General features: G+C 50.0%; 1 protein-coding gene across 2 annotated transcripts in view; it reads right to left on the minus strand.

Annotated features, from left to right (window-relative positions):
* OSBPL7 (oxysterol binding protein like 7) overlaps nt 1-16,989 on the minus strand; it is a 223,334-nt gene that overhangs the window by 27,004 nt on the left and 179,341 nt on the right. For both annotated transcript variants that reach the window (XM_069237506.1, XM_069237507.1), the window contains one exon: nt 14,001-14,127. In XM_069237506.1, the coding sequence (XP_069093607.1) occupies nt 14,001-14,127 (127 nt within the window). The remainder of the gene's footprint in view (nt 1-14,000; nt 14,128-16,989) is intronic.

The raw sequence follows: 16,989 nt of genomic DNA on the forward strand, positions 1-16,989 counted from the left end.
TTAGGATTGGTCCTTAGGACGACTTTATTTTTGTGTAGTTGTATAAAAGGTTCCTGTATAGTAAACGCCTGAATCTCGCTTACTCTTCTCAGGGAAGTAATGGCGATGAGAAATGCCACCTTCCAGGTTAGGAACTGTATGTCGCAGGAGTGCATGGGTTCAAAAGGTGGACCCATAAGTCTAGTTAGGACAACATTTAGGTTCCATGAAGGAACAGGTGGTGTTCTTGGTGGTATAATTCTCCTAAGGCCCTCCATGAATGCTTTAATGACTGGTATTTTATATAGGGAAGTTGAATAGGTAGTCTGCAGGTATGCAGATATTGCTGCAAGGTGAATCTTAATGGAAGAGAAAGCTAGGTTAGATTTTTGTAAGTGAAGCAAGTAACCCACTACATGTTCTGGAGTTGTGTGTAATGGTTGTATTTGATTAATATGGCAGTAGCAAACAAACCTCTTCCATTTACTTGCATAGCAGTGTCTGGTGGATGGCCTTCTTGCTTGTTTTATGACTTCCATACATTCTTGGGTAAGTTGTAAGTGCCCGAATTCTAGGATTTCAGGAGCCAGATTGCTAGATTCAGCGATGCTGGATCTGGGTGTCTGATCTTTTGGTTGTGCTGTGTCAACAGATCTGGCCTGTTGGGCAATTTGATGCAGGGTACCACTGATAGGTCTAGCAGCGTTGTGTACCAGGGTTGCCTTGCCCAAGTTGGTGCTATCAATATGAGTTTGAGTTTGCTTTGACTGAGTTTGTTTACCAGGTAAGGAAGGAGAGGGAGAGGAGGAAAAGCGTAAGCAAATATCCCTGACCAGTTCATCCATAGGGCATTGCCTTGGGATTTTTTGTGTGGGTACCTGGATGCGAAGTTTTGGCATTTTGCGTTCTCCCTTGTCGCAAACAAGTCTATCTGAGGTGTTCCCCAGAGTTTGAAATAAGTGTTCAGAATTTGGGGGTGAATTTCCCATTCGTGGACCTGTTGGTGATCTCGAGAGAGATTGTCTGCGAGTTGATTTTGTATCCCTGGTATAAACTGTGCAATTAGGCGAATTTGGTTGTGAATTGCCCAATGCCAAATTTTTTGTGCTAGCAGGCTTAACTGCGTGGAGTGCGTCCCTCCCTGCTTGTTTAGATAATACATTGTTGTCATGTTGTCTGTTTTGACGAGAATGTATTTGTGAACTATTATTGGTTGGAAAGCTTTTAGTGCTTGAAAAACTGCTAGCAGTTCTAGGTGATTGATATGCAGTTTTGTTTGATGTACATTCCATTGTCCTTGTATGCTGTGTTGATTGAGGTGTGCTCCCCACCCTGTCATGGAAGCATCTGTTGTTATTACGTATTGTGGCACTGGGTCTTGGAAAGGCCGCCCCTTGTTTAAATTTATGTTGTTCCACCACAGAAGCGAGAGGTAAGTTTGGCGGTCTATTAACACCAGATCTAGAAGGTGACCCTGTGCTTGAGACCACTGTGATGCTAGGCATTGTTGTAAGGGCCTCATGTGCAGTCTTGCGTTTGGGACAATGGCCATGCATGATGACATCATGCCTAGGAGTTGTAATACCATCTTTGCCTGTATCTTTTGTGTTGGATACATTTGTTGTATGATGGTGTTGACATTTTGAATTCTTTGTGGACTTGGAGTGGCTACTCCCTTTGATGTGTCTATTATGGCTCCCAGGTATTGTTGTACCTTGCGTGGCAGAATTTTGGATTTTGTGAAATTGACGGTGAACCCGAGTTTGAAGAGGGTTTGTATGATCTGATTTGTGTGATTTGAGCACTGTATGAACGAATGGGCCTTGATTAGCCAGTCGTCCAAATATGGGAACACATGTATTTGCTGCCTTCTTATGTGTGCAGCGACTACCGCTAGACATTTGGTAAAGACTCTTGGTGCGGTTGTTAATCCGAAAGGCAGTACCTTGAATTGGTAATGTATTCCTTTGAAAACAAACCTTAGGTATTTCCTGTGCGATGGGTGTATTGGTATATGGAAATAAGCATCCTTGAGGTCTAAAGTTGCCATGTAGTCGTGTAGTTTTAGCAATGGCAATACTTCTTGTAGTGTGACCATGTGGAAGTGGTCTGATTTGATGAAAGTGTTCACTACTCTGAGGTCTAGGATTGGTCTGAGCGTTTCGTCGTTCTTTGGTATCAGAAAGTACAGTGAGTAAACTCCTGTGTTTATTTGTGTGTTTGGCACTAATTCGATTGCATTCTTTTGCAATAGTGCCTGCACTTCTATCTCCAGGAGATTGGAATGGTGTGTTGTTAAATTTTGTGCTTTTGGTGGTATGTTTGGAGGGAATTGTAGAAATTCTATGCAATAACCATGTTGGATAATTGCTAGAACCCAAGTGTCTGTAGTGATTTCCTCCCATGCTTTGTAGTAATGACCTATTCTTCCCCCCACTGGTGTTGTGTGGAGGGGGTGAGTGACATGTGAGTCATTGTTTAGTAGTAGGGGTTTTGGGGCTTTGAAATCTCCCTCTATTTCTAGGGAATTGCCCTCCTCTATATTGTCCCCGAAAACCTCCTCTATACTGTCCCTGGTAAGTGGACGGTGTTGCTTGTGAGGTGCTGGCTTGTGTGCTTTGACCCCGAAACCCCCCTCGAAAGGGCGTTTTACGGAATGTGCTGTAATTCCCTCTGCTCTGCGGGGAGTAGAGTGCGCCCATGGCTTTGGCAGTGTCCGTATCTTTTTTGAGTTTCTCAAATCGCTGTGTCCACTTCTGGACCGAACAGTTCTTTTTCATTAAAAGCCATATTGAGAACTGCTTGTTGAATCTCTGGTTTAAATCCAGACGTTCGGAGCCATGCATGCCGTCTGATAGTTACAGATGTATTAATTGTCCGTGCAGCTGTATCTGCAGCGTCCATGGAGGAACGTATCTGGTTGTTGGAGATGGTCTGTCCCTCCTCAACCACTTGTTTCGCCCTATTTTGGAAGTCCTTGGGCAGATGTTGAATGAGATGTTGCATCTCGTCCCAGTGGGCTCTGTCATAGCGCGCAAGTAGTGCCTGGGAGTTCGCGATGCGCCACTGGTTTGCAGCTTGTGCTGCGACTCTTTTACCAGCTGCATCGAACTTGCGGCTTTCTTTATCTGGGGGTGGTGCATCTCCAGATGTGTGAGAGTTGGCCCTTTTCCTAGCTGCTCCTACAACAACAGAGTCTGGTGGCAGCTGTGTAGTGATGAAAACCGGGTCCGTAGGAGGCGGCTTATACTTCTTTTCCACCCTTGGTGTGATTGCCCTACTTTTGACCGGCTCCTTAAATATGTCTTTTGCGTGCCGGAGCATACCAGGGAGCATAGGCAGGCTTTGGTAGGAGCTGTGGGTGGAGGAGAGTGTGTTGAACAAGAAATCATCCTCGACCTGTTCTGAGTGGAGGCTTACGTTATGAAATTGTGCTGCTCTAGCCACCACCTGAGAGTACGCGGTGCTGTCTTCTGGTGGAGATGGCTTTGTAGGGTAGGCCTCCGGGCTGTTATCTGACACTGGGGCGTCGTATAGGTCCCATGCGTCCTGATCTTGGTCACCCTGGCTTATGGTGGTGTGAGCTGGGGAGTGAGATGGAGTTTGTGCTGGTGAAACGTTAATCACGGGCGGAGGAGAGGGTGGTGGTGTAATTCTTTTAACCACTTTTGGTTGTGGTGCTTGTTCCGTCTGGAACTCCAACCTTCTCTTTCTCCTAATGGGGGGAAGGGTGCTTATTTTTCCTGTCCCCTGCTGAATGAAGATACGCTTTTGCGTATGGTCCACATCAGTTGCTTGTAGCTCTTCCTCAAACCTATGCTTTTGCATTTGGGAGGTTAGCGAGTGCTCTTCTGTATAAGAGCCTGAAGCTAGGTCGCTTGCAGTTTGTTTCGGCGTCGAAACTTTGTCTGCGTGTTTTTTCGGCTCCGAGGTGACTTTTTTCCTTTTCGGGGCCGAAACCTCTCGGCGTCGATCTGTTTCGGTGCCGCTGTCTCGGCGTCGAGCCGTGTCCACACCGGCATCTCGGTGTCGAGGCTTGTCTCCAGCACTTTCTCGGTCCCGAGAAGGCTGCGTGCCGGTGTCTCGACCGGAGTCGGACGATCTCGGCACTGTTTTGGCCTTTTTCGGTGCCGACGGTGGGTCACCGAATTTATGGGTGGAGCCATGGCCTGGTGGCAGTGGCGTCCCCTGGGCCTTGTAAATGTTTCTTTGTGTGGTTTTCGACGTCTTACTCACGGTTTGTGTGTCGTCAAATCCTTCGGAGTCTGAGTCTTGGATCGAGAAGGTACCTTCTTCTTCCTGTTCCTCGAACTCCCGTTGGGCTGTCGTTGCGGACGCCATTTGAAGTCTTCTGGCTCGACGGTCTCGGAGTGTTTTTCGGGACCGGAACGCACGACAGGCCTCGCAGGTGTCTTCGCTGTGCTCAGGCGACAGGCACAGGTTGCAGACCAAGTGTTGGTCTGTGTAGGGGTATTTATTGTGGCATTTGGGGCAGAAACGAAACGGGGTCCGTTCCATCGGCGTTCTTCAGCACGCGGTCGGGCCGACCAGGCCCTGACGGAGGATCGAAAAACTACCCCGAAGGGCACCGGAGCTCTTCGATCTTCGATGCGGTGTGGAATCTAAGTACGCCGATCCCGAACGCAACAATACCGACGAAAATCTTCCGAAATTAGCTAATTTTCCGTTCCGAAACTCGGAGCGACAGGAACACGTCCGAACCCGATGGCGGAAAAAAAACAATCGAAGATGGAGTCGACGCCCATGCGCAATGGAGACAAAAGGAGCAGTCACTCGGTCCCGTGACTCGAAAGACTTCTTCGAAGAAAAACAACTTGTAACACTCCGGCCCAACACCAGATGGCGAGCTATTGCAGAACATGCGTATCTACAGCGACAGATGCCATCGAACTTTAGGAATCCTGGACAGGGTGATGCCCACTCCCCACATGAAGTGGTCATCTAGAGGCTTCTACCCTCCACTACCCCGAACATCCACTAAATTGAGTATTTAGGGGACCCACTGATACCAGATCCTTAGTATAGCAAACTGGTCTGGGTGTGGTGGACACCTATGGTGTTATCACCCTATACCAGGTCTGGGTATCCCCTATTAGTGAAGTGTAGGCAGTGTATAGGAAGCCAGGCCTCTCTAGCGGTAGCTGTAGATGAGCAGCCAAGACTTATCTAGGAGACATGCAAAGCTTATGCAATATCACTATAGTCACACAGCACTATCACACATGAAAGAACCACACAGTGTTACAAAAATAGAGGTACTTAATTATGGTAACACAAATACTAGAATACTAATAGGCAGTACCCCCCACCCCCAAACTGGAGGTACATACACACTAATTATATATACAATAGCAATCAGTAAGGAGCATATAAACAACAAGCACTGGTAAAAATTAGTGAAAGCCTTAGGGGAGGGCCAAACTATATACTAAGTAAGTGGAAACGGAGATACAGTCCCCCCCACTCAAGGATGTGGAGTAGTTAGAGGGTAGCTGGAACAACTAGGAACCCCCAAGAGGGGATCTCCAGCAACCAGAAGAGCAGAGGTAAGTACCTGGATTTCCCCAAAACTAGCATAACTTAGCAAAAGGATTGTGCAAGACCTAGACCGGACTGGAGAAACCCAAAGGTGGATTCTGACAGAAAAGGACCCGCAAAAGAAGGGGACCGAATCCAGTTCATGTTGGAGTGCCCTGTAGTGGCAGGAGCCACTACCCACCCTTCTGTAGATGCAGGACAGTGTAAATGGGGGAAGAAGAAGACCTTCTGTGCAGTGCAGGACCCAAAGAGGAGTCCCCCGGAGCAGAGCAGATGGTGCCCCACGTCAGTCACCGGGATGCAGATGGTCAGTGGTAAAGGAGAACCACCAACAAGCCTTGGCAAATGTAAGAGGAGTAAAAAAAGAGTTGCAAGGCTGAATAGGACCAGCAAGGCCCAGGGCACTCGACCCTTGGAGGGGAGTCAGAGGAGACCCACAGAAGTCCGGAGAGCCAACAGAAGCACATGCAGCCCCCACAGGCAACCCACTGGCAGTAGGCACAGTTAGTCGCAGTGAGTCCCAGTCAGCACATCTGAAGAGGAGTCCCAGGTCACTGGAGCAGGAGGGGGAACTGTGCTTGGCAGGATGAAGTGCTGGAGGCCAGAGCTAGACGGAGCCAGAAGATCCCTTGGAGCAGGAGCAAACAAGCCTTAGTCGCTGCAAGAGTCGCGGCGCACAGGGGTACTGTCCTGCAAAGTAAGTCAAGGATTTACCGTCTCCCAAGTTGGACAGCTGGCAGAGAGGACCAAGGGAACCACTCCAGACCACCACCTGTGATGCAGAATCCACACAGTTTCAGAGGAGAGCAGATCCACCCAGCCAGACATCGATAAAGTTGTTGCCTGCAGATGAAGGGGCGTGACTCCTTCACTCTAAGGGAGATTCCTTCTTGTTTCTTGCTGCAGGCTGACGTCTTGCCAACCACAGAAGACGCACAGCCGGGGAAATGTTGCAGTTGCTGGAAGGAGCTGGATAAACAATGTTGCAAAGCCTTCACCAGAGTTGCAGCTTGTCGGTTCTTGGAGAGTACAGTTGCGGTTCCAGTGGCCAGAAGATGAAAAGGGGACTGGTCTCCTAGCAAGGTTATCACCTATCAGGAGGGGGCTGTGACTTCACCTGCCTGACCTGACCACTCAGATGCTTCCAGGGGCCTCGGCACATCTGGGTTTCAAGATGGCAGAACCAAGTGGCCACCTGGAGATGCTCTGGGCACCACCACTGGGGTGGTGATGGACAGAGAAGTAGTTACGTACCTTACCTTTGTCCAGTTTCGAGCCAGAGCAGGGACCGGGGGTCCCTGGGCTGGTGCAAACCGGTTTGTGCAAGGAGGGCACCAAATGTGTCCTTCAAAACATACCAGTGGCTTGGGAAGGCTACCCCTCCCAAACCATGTAATACCTATTTCAAAAGGAGAGAGCGGGGTTGCCTCCCTCTCCCACAGGAAATCCTTTGTTCTGCCTCCCCGTGCTTGAGCTGGTCAAGCAGCAGGAGGGCAGAAACCTATTTGGAGGAAAGCAGCAGGGCAGGCTGCCTGCAAAACCCTGGAAGAGTGGTAGGAGCAATACTGGGGGTGTCATCCAAGGAGCCCCCAGAATGTATGGAATCATGCAACCAATACTGGTAACAGTATTGGGGTATGACTCAGACAGGTTTGATACCCAACGTGCCAAGATTCAGAGTTACCATTATGTAGCTGGACACGTGTAACCTGTGTCCGGTTACACAGGTAAAATGGCTTCACCGCACTTACAAGTCCAGTGCAATGGAGCTGGAGTTTGTAGAGACACCTCTTCTCATGGAGGGATGCCCTCACACACAGGGACCTGCATCCTGCCCTCTGGGCTAGGTGGGACTACCACAGGGGTGACTTAAAGTGACCTGGTGCAGTGACCTGTAGTGAAAGGGTGCATGCACCTTTTCAGGGCTGCAGACACATTTTGCATGGGCTCCCATGGGTGGCACAATACATTCTGCAGCCCATGGGGCAACACGGGTGCACCAATGCCCTATACTAGGGACTTATAAGGGGGCACCAGTATGGCAATTGTGGGGTGTGCAAAGTCCTAGGCAACAAAAGTTATAGGGAGAGAGCACAATCACTGGGGTCCTAGTTAGCAGGACCCCAGTGAAAACAGTCTATTCATACTGGTAGTAGGCAAAAAGTGAGGATAACCATGACAAAAAGACTGGACACAACAGAAGGAGTGGGCAAGAAGCCTGCTGAACCCGAGAACCGAAGAGCACAATTGACTTGGCACCAACTCTGTCGGCCTGCCTGCTGCACCCGACCCTTGAGGAGCAACTGACCTTTCCTGCCGCTGCAGCCTCCAAGAAACTGGGAGAGCTGTCAGTGCTTCGCCAATCGCCAAGAGGAACTACTTGGAGTAGAGGAGCTGCTCCCTTGCTTCTGCAGGCACCCACGAAAGACCTGAGAGGACCAGGACCGCCAAAAACCCCACACCAGGCATCACCACTGTACCAGGGCCACCCAGCCTTTGCCTGGGTTGAAGTGGACCAACAATGTCAGCGTGGTCCTCAGACCCTCCAGAAAAGAAGCCCACCCACTGTGGACTTGACGACGGCATCTGCAGACTTTGTCGACCCCAATGCAACTGTGAGTGACCAGGAGACAAAGACCCAACGCACCCGTCCGCCCCGGTCCCTGGAGAAGAGAACCAAGAAAGTCCCCACGTCTCCCCACCTCGTGAGACCTGAGCCCACTTGTTGGCTTGGTTGGACTAGACCCCCAGTCCATGACTGCAGAGTGTTTCTGCAGGCCCTCTGTAACCGCAAGGAACTCCAGAACCGGACCCAATGCCATAAGACACCCCTGCACCCACGCCCTAGAGCCCAAGGAGGACTGGACTGAGTGTGCCCATGTGCCCGAGGACCTCAAGTGTCAGGACCTCCTGGGGGTTTCCCTGGACTGTCCTTCCAGTCCATCCCTGCAGTGACTTAGTAATTGGACCAATCCCCATAGACACCCAACGCCATAACATTCTTTACCCGGATGCACCAGAGATCCCCGAGGCGACCTGTTATTGTGGCCTTAGACTTTGCCCCAAACTCACCTTAAGTCTAGATTGGCCCTGGCTTGCCGTTTTTGTTTTCCTCCATAGGATTGCATTGCAGCTTCCTGGAAAATGCCCCGTCTACTTTTAAAAAGTCCAAAAATGCATAACCCGAAAAGTACTCACCTGACTCCGGTGACCTTGGTATCACAATTTACATAAAACCATGTATTATTTTTTATAAATGTGTCAGATTTCTTTATTGAGTGTGTCTCTCACTTAATGCAGGAGTGTGTGACATACATGTTTAGCACTACCCTCGGATATGCCTAACTGGTCGATCAAACTACCCAAAAAGAGAGCATTTGGGATGTCATTTGTGCCTCTGGGGATTGCTTGGACTTTTTGCACAGTGTCTCTCATTTTGGTCCACCATATAGAGCCAGCTTCCTACATTACCGGACTCCCGCTCTGCTGTGGTGACCCGCTGCCTGCTGCCCTCCTGCCTAGGATTGAGAAGGACTGGGCCTGCATCTCTCCAACCCAGAACCCGGAGAGACTCTAAGGGTTAGTTGGTTGGCCTTCTGATCTGAAGTCTCAGATACATAAAAGACTTCCAACCTCCCTGCTTCTGCACCTAGACTCTGCCACCTGTGTATACCCTGCCAGGTGGCGCTCACTTAGTCCTGGACACTTGAAAGTGGGCCTCAGGTGCTTCCCAGAGGGAACAACGCATATTCTCTGCTGAGCAGTGCATCCCAAGCAGAACAGACATCTTCTCAGCTGAGCGATGCAGCTTCACGCAGATCTGACGCATGACCGCTCTTGCATGGATTGGACCTAGTGGAGAAGATTTGCATCTCTGCCACATCCCGCATTTTGGGGTTAATGCATCGCCTTCAGAACCGCCATTGTGAGACGCTTCTTTGGAACAGGACATTAAATCCCTCGTTGACAGAAGCCTCAACAACTAAGCCAAAGCTCTGCACCGCAACTTCACCGCTCATCAGAAAAGACGCATCCCCTCAGCTGCAAAATGCACCTCTGACATCGTTCTTCACATTGCAAGCCCCATCAACGGGATCCTCTACGTCGATGCAACAGGACCTCGCACTGAAGCCTCGCTGCAAAGAACCAACGCATCGGGCTTCACAAAGCATCTTCGACTGTAATCCACGCAACACTCTGCAACCCGGATTTTTGGTACTTTTGTCAGTGGGCTTAAGTGGGTCCCTACTGCCGGCCCACTCTCCATCACTTTCAGCCTGAACTTTTGACTTTTGATTCTGTCCTGATCCGGCGCAACCAGATTCCCCAGTTGGTGCTTTTTGCTTTTAAACACTATTCTATAGTGTATTCTTTAAGAATTCATACCTCAAGTTCTACTGATTGGATTTTTGTTGTTTTAGTTTTGTCCTATTTATTAAATTAAGCTTTATTTTAACAGATCTAACCAAGGTTCTCCTCATTACTGAAAGAGGGCTTGTGTCACCTCCGGATGCAGACATAATTCGTGGTACACCAGGCATTGTCAGCCGAGTTCGTCCACTCTGGCATTCAGAGAGCCTGCCAGGTGTTAAACCAACATGGAACTGCCATGATGTTCCAGCCATGTCCAGAGGTGCAGAGCCTCCTGACAAAGGGCCCACAACCCCACACCACCCTGCTTGTTGTAGTACCACATGATGGTAGTGTTGTTCGTGGACACCTGCACCACTTTCCCTTTGAGAGAGGGAACAAATGCTTTCAATGCCAGCCTGATTGCCCTCAGCTGCAGAAGACTGATGTGGAGCCCGGACTCCTCTGGAGACCAGACGCCTCTGATCTCTGCCTCTCCCATGTAGCCGGCCCCATCCCAGCAGTGACGCATCTGTCGCTACTATGCAATCTGGCTGGGGAAGGGAGAGGGATCTGCCTCTGACCCAACTGCGGTTCAAAACAATCATGCAGATCATGTGCGGTCCCCTCCGAGATCTGAACCATGTTGGAAAGATTTCCCTGATGCTGAGCCCACAGGAAATTTAGGTCCCACTGCAGAGCCCACATATACCACCTAGCATGATTTACTAGCAGGATGCAGGAGGCCATGAGGCCCAGCAGCCTCAGAGTCATTCTCACCGAAATCCAGGATAGAGGCTGAAATATTGGTATCGTAGCCTGAATAACCTGGACCGGTCGCTCTAGAGCAAAAGCACAAAACAGCACTGTGTCCAGAACAGCTCCGATGAAAGGGAGCCTGATGTGACTTCGGCACGTTTATAATGAACCCCAGTAAATGCAGGAGATCCAACGTAGTCTGGAGGTGGGAGACGACAGGTTGGGGCAAGCCCACTTTCAACATACAGTCGCCAAGGTAGGGAAGACTGAAACCCCTGACCTGCGTAGATGAGCTGCGACCACCCCCATCACTTTGGTGAACACCCAAGGGGCACTGGTAAGGCAAAAAGGGAGCACTGTGAACTGAAAGCACTTGTAGTCCCCCATGAACTGCAAGTAGTGCTTGTGGGCAGGCAGGACAGGGATGTTAAAATAAGTGCCCTGCAAGTTCAACACTATCATCCAGTCTCCAGGGTCCAAAGAATCTGAACGATCCTGAACCAGGGTGAGCACTTTGAACTTCTCCTTCCAAAGGAAGGGACTGAGGGACCAAAGGTCTAGGATAGGGCGGAGGCCCTTGTCCTTTTTGGGTACCAGAAAGTAGTGGGAATAACAACCATGACCTACTTCTGGCACAGGGACCCTCACTATGGCTCCCTTGGCCAAGAATGCCATAACTTCCTTGCGAAGAAGTACCAAGTGATCCTCCGTCATGCAATTGTAGAATGGGGTCATGGAGATAGGGGAAGTTTTGAAGGGGAGGGAGTAGCCCCTTCGGACTATTTGCAAAATCCACCTTTCTGACGTGATGGACTGCCAGCGGGACAAGTGATGGCGAATCCTGCCTCCAACTGGTCCCTGATGGGAGTGTGTCAGACTAGGAAGGCTTGGAGGGTGTAGCAGAAGGGAACGGGGGATGGGGTGTAGTGGGGGAGTGCACTGGCTAGACCGCTGGTTCACTTATTCAAGGGGACGCTAGATCCCACGTCCTCGGCCATAGAGACTGGGCTGCATGCGCGGCACAGTGGCTGGAGGGAAACGGACGTGATTGAGTGCCCCTTCTGTAGCCATAAAAGGGACAAAAAGCAGACTAAGGGGGGCGAGGGGCAGCTGCAAGGCCTAAGGACCGGGCTGTAGCTTGGGACTCCTTAAAGTGCTTGAGCGTCAAGTCTGCTTTGTTCAGAAGAGATTTGTGCCTTGAAGGCATACAGTGTTCACTGCCAGGGTGGAGGAAGAAAACATCTTCCCATGGTGATCCAGCCTCTCAGATTTCCGTATCTGGGGTTACAGAAGGGAAAGCACCACCGCACGTGGAGGCTTGGCTAACCAAGATCTCAGAGGTGGGGGTGCTGTTTCAGGAACACTAAGTCGTTAGGCGTAGGCCTATGGTGGTGGGCTATTGTCCTGTTTACAGGCGTCCCTGTGCTGGGTTTGGACCACGTCCCCAGCAGGACATCGGGGAGGGCTTTATTAAAAGGACAAAATGGGATTCAGAGGTGAAAGCCCCAGGTATGAAGTACCTTAGTCATTAGGTTAGTCCTGACAGCCACTGAAGGCAGCTCAAGGCTGCTCTCCTCACCATTATTGAATAGGATGTCCCCTCCTCCATAGCCATGGTAGGGGAAGAAAACATACCAGTGTCAGGGTAAGTGTCCAGACCACTGACTTCACCCAGGTGCACAGCAGAATCCATAGGGTTGTCAAGCTAGTATTCTAAAGGGTCCAGCGAACTCTTCAAAACCAAACCCATAAGATTTAGACCTAGGAAGAAAAGTCCCTGCCGAAGTTTGAGTCAGCGCTGCGTGACACCAGTGCGGCTGTATTCCAGAGTCGGCAATGAGAATGGGATTGTTGTAAGCCATGGGCATGGGCGGTGTTAGGAGTGTCAACATCAGAACCGTCATCGGGGAAGGTCGAGGTGGCATGATCAATGGCGGTTCGGATCTGGGAACAGATCCCTGGATGTTATCTGGAGCTGAGGCCAAAGCCACTGTGGCGGAACCCAAGGGGGCCCTGCCGACCCCGCGGGTCCCAAAGTTGCCCAGCAGGGTTGGAGTGACCAAAGATGAGGTGCATGGCCTCATAGAACTCATGGAGTAGGGCAGGGGTGGCTCCGGCTCCCAGAAACAAAGGGAGGCACAGAGCCGACCCAGAGGTAGGCCCAGAGGATGGGGGCCTACAGCAACGACGCTCCTTTTCCCGTGCTGCATCAGCCAACCGACAGGACGACGATTGCTTGCTCTTCTTCAACTTCTTCTTATGCTTACCCGAACATCCAGAGGACTTAGAGTGGGACGAAGAAGAGAAGGGGGCTCCGTGACCAGTCTCAGGACCCTCTTGACCGAGACTGGAAGCAAGACAGAGCTGGTCCACAAGTAGCTGTGGGAATCGCTCCCTCAAAACTTTTGGATTCGTGGGCAGGCACTCAGAGCACAACTCTGGGCTGTGATTGTGGTCCAAACACCAAAGACACACGAGGTGCAGATCCGTCAAGGAGATCATCCGATGACAGGAGTCACAAGGCTTGAATCCGGTCTTCCATGATGACATCTCGAAGCACCAGAGTGCCGAAAAAGGTTTTGACAAAAGTAAAAAAGTCCAGTCAAAAAATGACTGTAGGGGCAGCTCTTCTTCAGATCTGCGCAAAGGCTGGTGCAGAAAGAAAAGAACTGGCCTCAGTGCACAGGTGTGACACCTACATAGGTCCGCGACATCATATCCGGCATGCACAACGCCAACAACAGACGCAAAGCAGCCCGACGTCACCCGACGGTCCACATGGGTACTGCTCGAGAAAACTCTTTGGATCCACGCTGATGCCTGGGGGAAATTCTAAGGTGAGGAATCTGCAACTGGAAGCCTCTACCAGATACTTTACACAATGCCTTCAAGTTATGCCTGACTGCTCTGTACCAAGCTACCAGAGGGTGAGCACAGGATAATTTAGGGGTTTGCTTGTGCCTTACTCTGACAAAAATTGTGCTTGCTTCTTCACCAGGGCCCACACCTCAGTCAACCAACAAACTAATTTCTGACAATACCCAACTGTGCTCACATAGGGGGACATGCACAGTACACAACTTCAACTATGTACAAGCAGAAACGTGCATGCAGACTATTAAGGTAGACATTTATGAGTGAATCGTAATGAATAATGTAAGGCAAGTTGTTCTACCCGACGGTATCCATATGTAATATTGTATGAAATGTAGTAATGTATAAGAGAATATTACAGCTAACAAAGGAACCCAGTGACTCTATTCATCCATTTACATACATCAAACTGCACTATTCCCCAATTCAGTGCGCCTACAATTGTCTATTTAACCAAACAATGATTACATCCGACTTACCTTTGGTCAGGCCGTAGTCGTGAATCTGTTGCAGGTAAAAAGGGCTTTAGGTCTGCTGTTAACTCATTCAGCTCCAGGGCAAACTGGGTGAAACCATAGTACTTCTCATAATCTCTGGGCATGCAATCTGTTAAGGAAGGAAAGAATGTTTTATTTTGCAGGTTTATACAATGTAAACTAAGCCCCATGGCCTCAAAGCACTTTACAAGCGTAGCAGATATTACCAATTTTTTAGGCATGTGGAGATTAAATTAAATGAATGTACCTGACCATGTCTGAATAACCTTAGATCTTTTTATATGACTTTTTGTTGACTGCAGAACTATATACATGCTAGGCGGTAGAAAACCAGTAACGAAAAGCATACTACTTATCACTACACAAGATGACTGGAAAGCACCGGGGGGAGGGATAGGAGGATAGGGGAAATTCTATATAACGTTTGGTATTGTTCAACTTTTAGTACCCTTACTTTGTAATGATTGTAAATGTCTGATCCTGAGAATGTCTGCAATGTTCCCTTTAATTGATGTGACCGTTATTATCAATCTTATTTTGAGTGGTAGAGTTTCTCGGATACATGGTAGCGTGTAATATTTTGATCCTGTCCGCTGTTTCTGGAATGTGTTTGCAAGTGTTGCTTGGAGATTCATCAATAATAGGATTACAATGCACTTGTAGGAAAGTACCCTCTTTCTTGGCATGGTTACCCCCATTTTCTGAATGTTATTAGTTTGGTTCACTGTGTCTACTGGGTTCCTGCTAACCAGGACCCCAGTAGTTTTGCTCTCTCCTCTAAACTGTACCTTTTTCCTTCCACAATTGGAATACTGGCCCCTCCATGTAAGTCCCTAGTATATAGGTACCCAGGGCACTGGGGATCCAGGGGATCCCTAAGGCTGCTGCAGTTATTCTGCCACCCATAGGGAACCCATGCAAAGGGTTATGCAGGCCTGCCATTGTAGCCTGCGTGAAACGGGTGCATGCACTTGTTTTTACTACAGGTCACTACACCAGGTCACTATAATTACCCCTACGGTAGGCCCTCACAGCCTAGAGGGCAGGGTGCAGGGTACCTGTGTGTGAGGGCACCCTTGCAATAGCAGAGGTGCTCCCACAAACTCCAGATCCATTTTCCTGGACTTCGTCAGTGCGGGGACGCCATTTTACGTGTGTACTGGACATAGGTCACTACCTATGTCCAGCTACATACTGGTAACTCCAAACCTGGGCATGTTTGGTACAAACATATCTGAATCATACCCCAATACTGTTGCAAGTATTGGAAGTATGATTTCATGCACTCTGTGGGGCTCCATAGAGGACCCCCAGAATTGCTACTAATAGTCTTACAGGCTTTTAAGGGAAGCCCAGCTGCTGCCACACCTCAGACAGGTTGCTGCCCTCTTGCTGCTTGATCTTATCAAGCCCAGGAAGGCAGAACAAAGGATTTCCCTGGGGAGAGGGATGTAACACCCTCTCCCTTTGGAAATACGTGTGACTTGCTTGGGAGGGGTAGCCTCCACAAGTCACTGGTTTGCTTTGAAGGGCACAAACCAGTCCACACCGGTTCAGGGACCCACAGTCCCTTCTCTGGCGTGAAACTGGACAATGGAAAAGGGAGTGACCACTCCCCTGTCCATCACCACCCCAGGGCTGGTGCTCAGAGCTCCTCCAGAGGGTCCCTGGGTTCTGCCATCTTGTTTCCAAGGTTGGCAGGGAACTCTGGGAGCACCTGAGTGGCCAGGCCAGGCAGGTGACATCAGAGCCCCCTCCTGCTAGGTGCTTACCTGGTTAGGTGATCAACCCTCCTTTCAGGGCTATTGAGGGTCTCTCTGTTGGGTGGGTCCTCCGATTCGGCTTGCAAGATTCCAGCAGGACTACTCTGCAACCTCTGCTTCGACTTCTGGCCTCCAGAACCGCAACTGGAACCTCCAGGACTCGACAAGCTGCTTCCAAGAAGAAAGGACTCTTCAGCAACCTTGTTTCCAGGTCTCCTGCGAGCTTTGCAACATTTACCCTGCTGTGCATCCTCAGAAGACTGCGATTCTTCAGCCTGCACAAGAAGGAAGAGAAGGAATCTCCCTTGGGGTGAAGGAGTCACTTCCCTGCAACCGCAGGCACCTACAACAAGTGATGACCGGCTGCGTGGATCCCCTATCCTGCTGAGCTGTGTGGATCCTGCATCACGGGTGTTGGTGGTCCGGAGTTGTCCTCTTGATCCTCTCTGCCAGCTGTCCAACTTTAGTGGAGGTAAGCCTTTGGCCTTCCCACGCAGGTCAGTACCTCCATGCACCGTGACTCTTGCAGCAGCCAAAGCTTGTTTGCATCTCCTCCAAGGGATCTTCAGGCAACGTGTAGCCTCAGCACTCCCTCCTGCAAAGCACAGCCTCCTACGTGGTTCTCCTGCTGCGTGGTGGGATCCTCTTTTGTATTTCTGCGTGGACTTCTTCTGTGACTCCTGTGTCCCCATCCTGTGGGACTCGTGTGTGTGCTGCCCCTACTCCTGTGCTTCTCTTAGACGCTGAGGGTCGCTTGTGACACCCCATCCTGGGTTGAGCCCCCCTGGGCCTTGCTGGTCCCCGGCACACCTCTTTTCCACTAACCCCAAATTTGCCTTTGCCAAGACTTGTTGGTGGAATTCCTGAACCAGCACCCATCTGCAATCTTCCTTCCAGCGTGGGACGTCATCTGCATCCATCAGGAACTCTTCTCCGGCTCCAGAGCTGCAGTGCTGACATGTTCTTCATCACTGTCGACCAACTCCTGCATCCACAGCTGGGTGGGTAGTAGTCTCTACTCCTCGTGGACTTCACTGTGACTCTTCTACTTGGTCCCCTCCCTCGACAGGTCTTCTTTCTTCAGGAATCCACCACTGGTTTTCTTGTAGTCTTCTTTTGGTGTCTTCTTTTTCTCCTTTTGGGTGGTTCGGGGAAAATCCAGTGTTTTACTCCTGCATTCCTGGTCGCTGGGCGGTACTGTTACTTAC

The sequence above is a fragment of the Pleurodeles waltl genome, chromosome 6 (assembly GCF_031143425.1).
Source record: "Pleurodeles waltl isolate 20211129_DDA chromosome 6, aPleWal1.hap1.20221129, whole genome shotgun sequence".
Taxonomy (NCBI): domain Eukaryota; kingdom Metazoa; phylum Chordata; class Amphibia; order Caudata; family Salamandridae; genus Pleurodeles; species Pleurodeles waltl.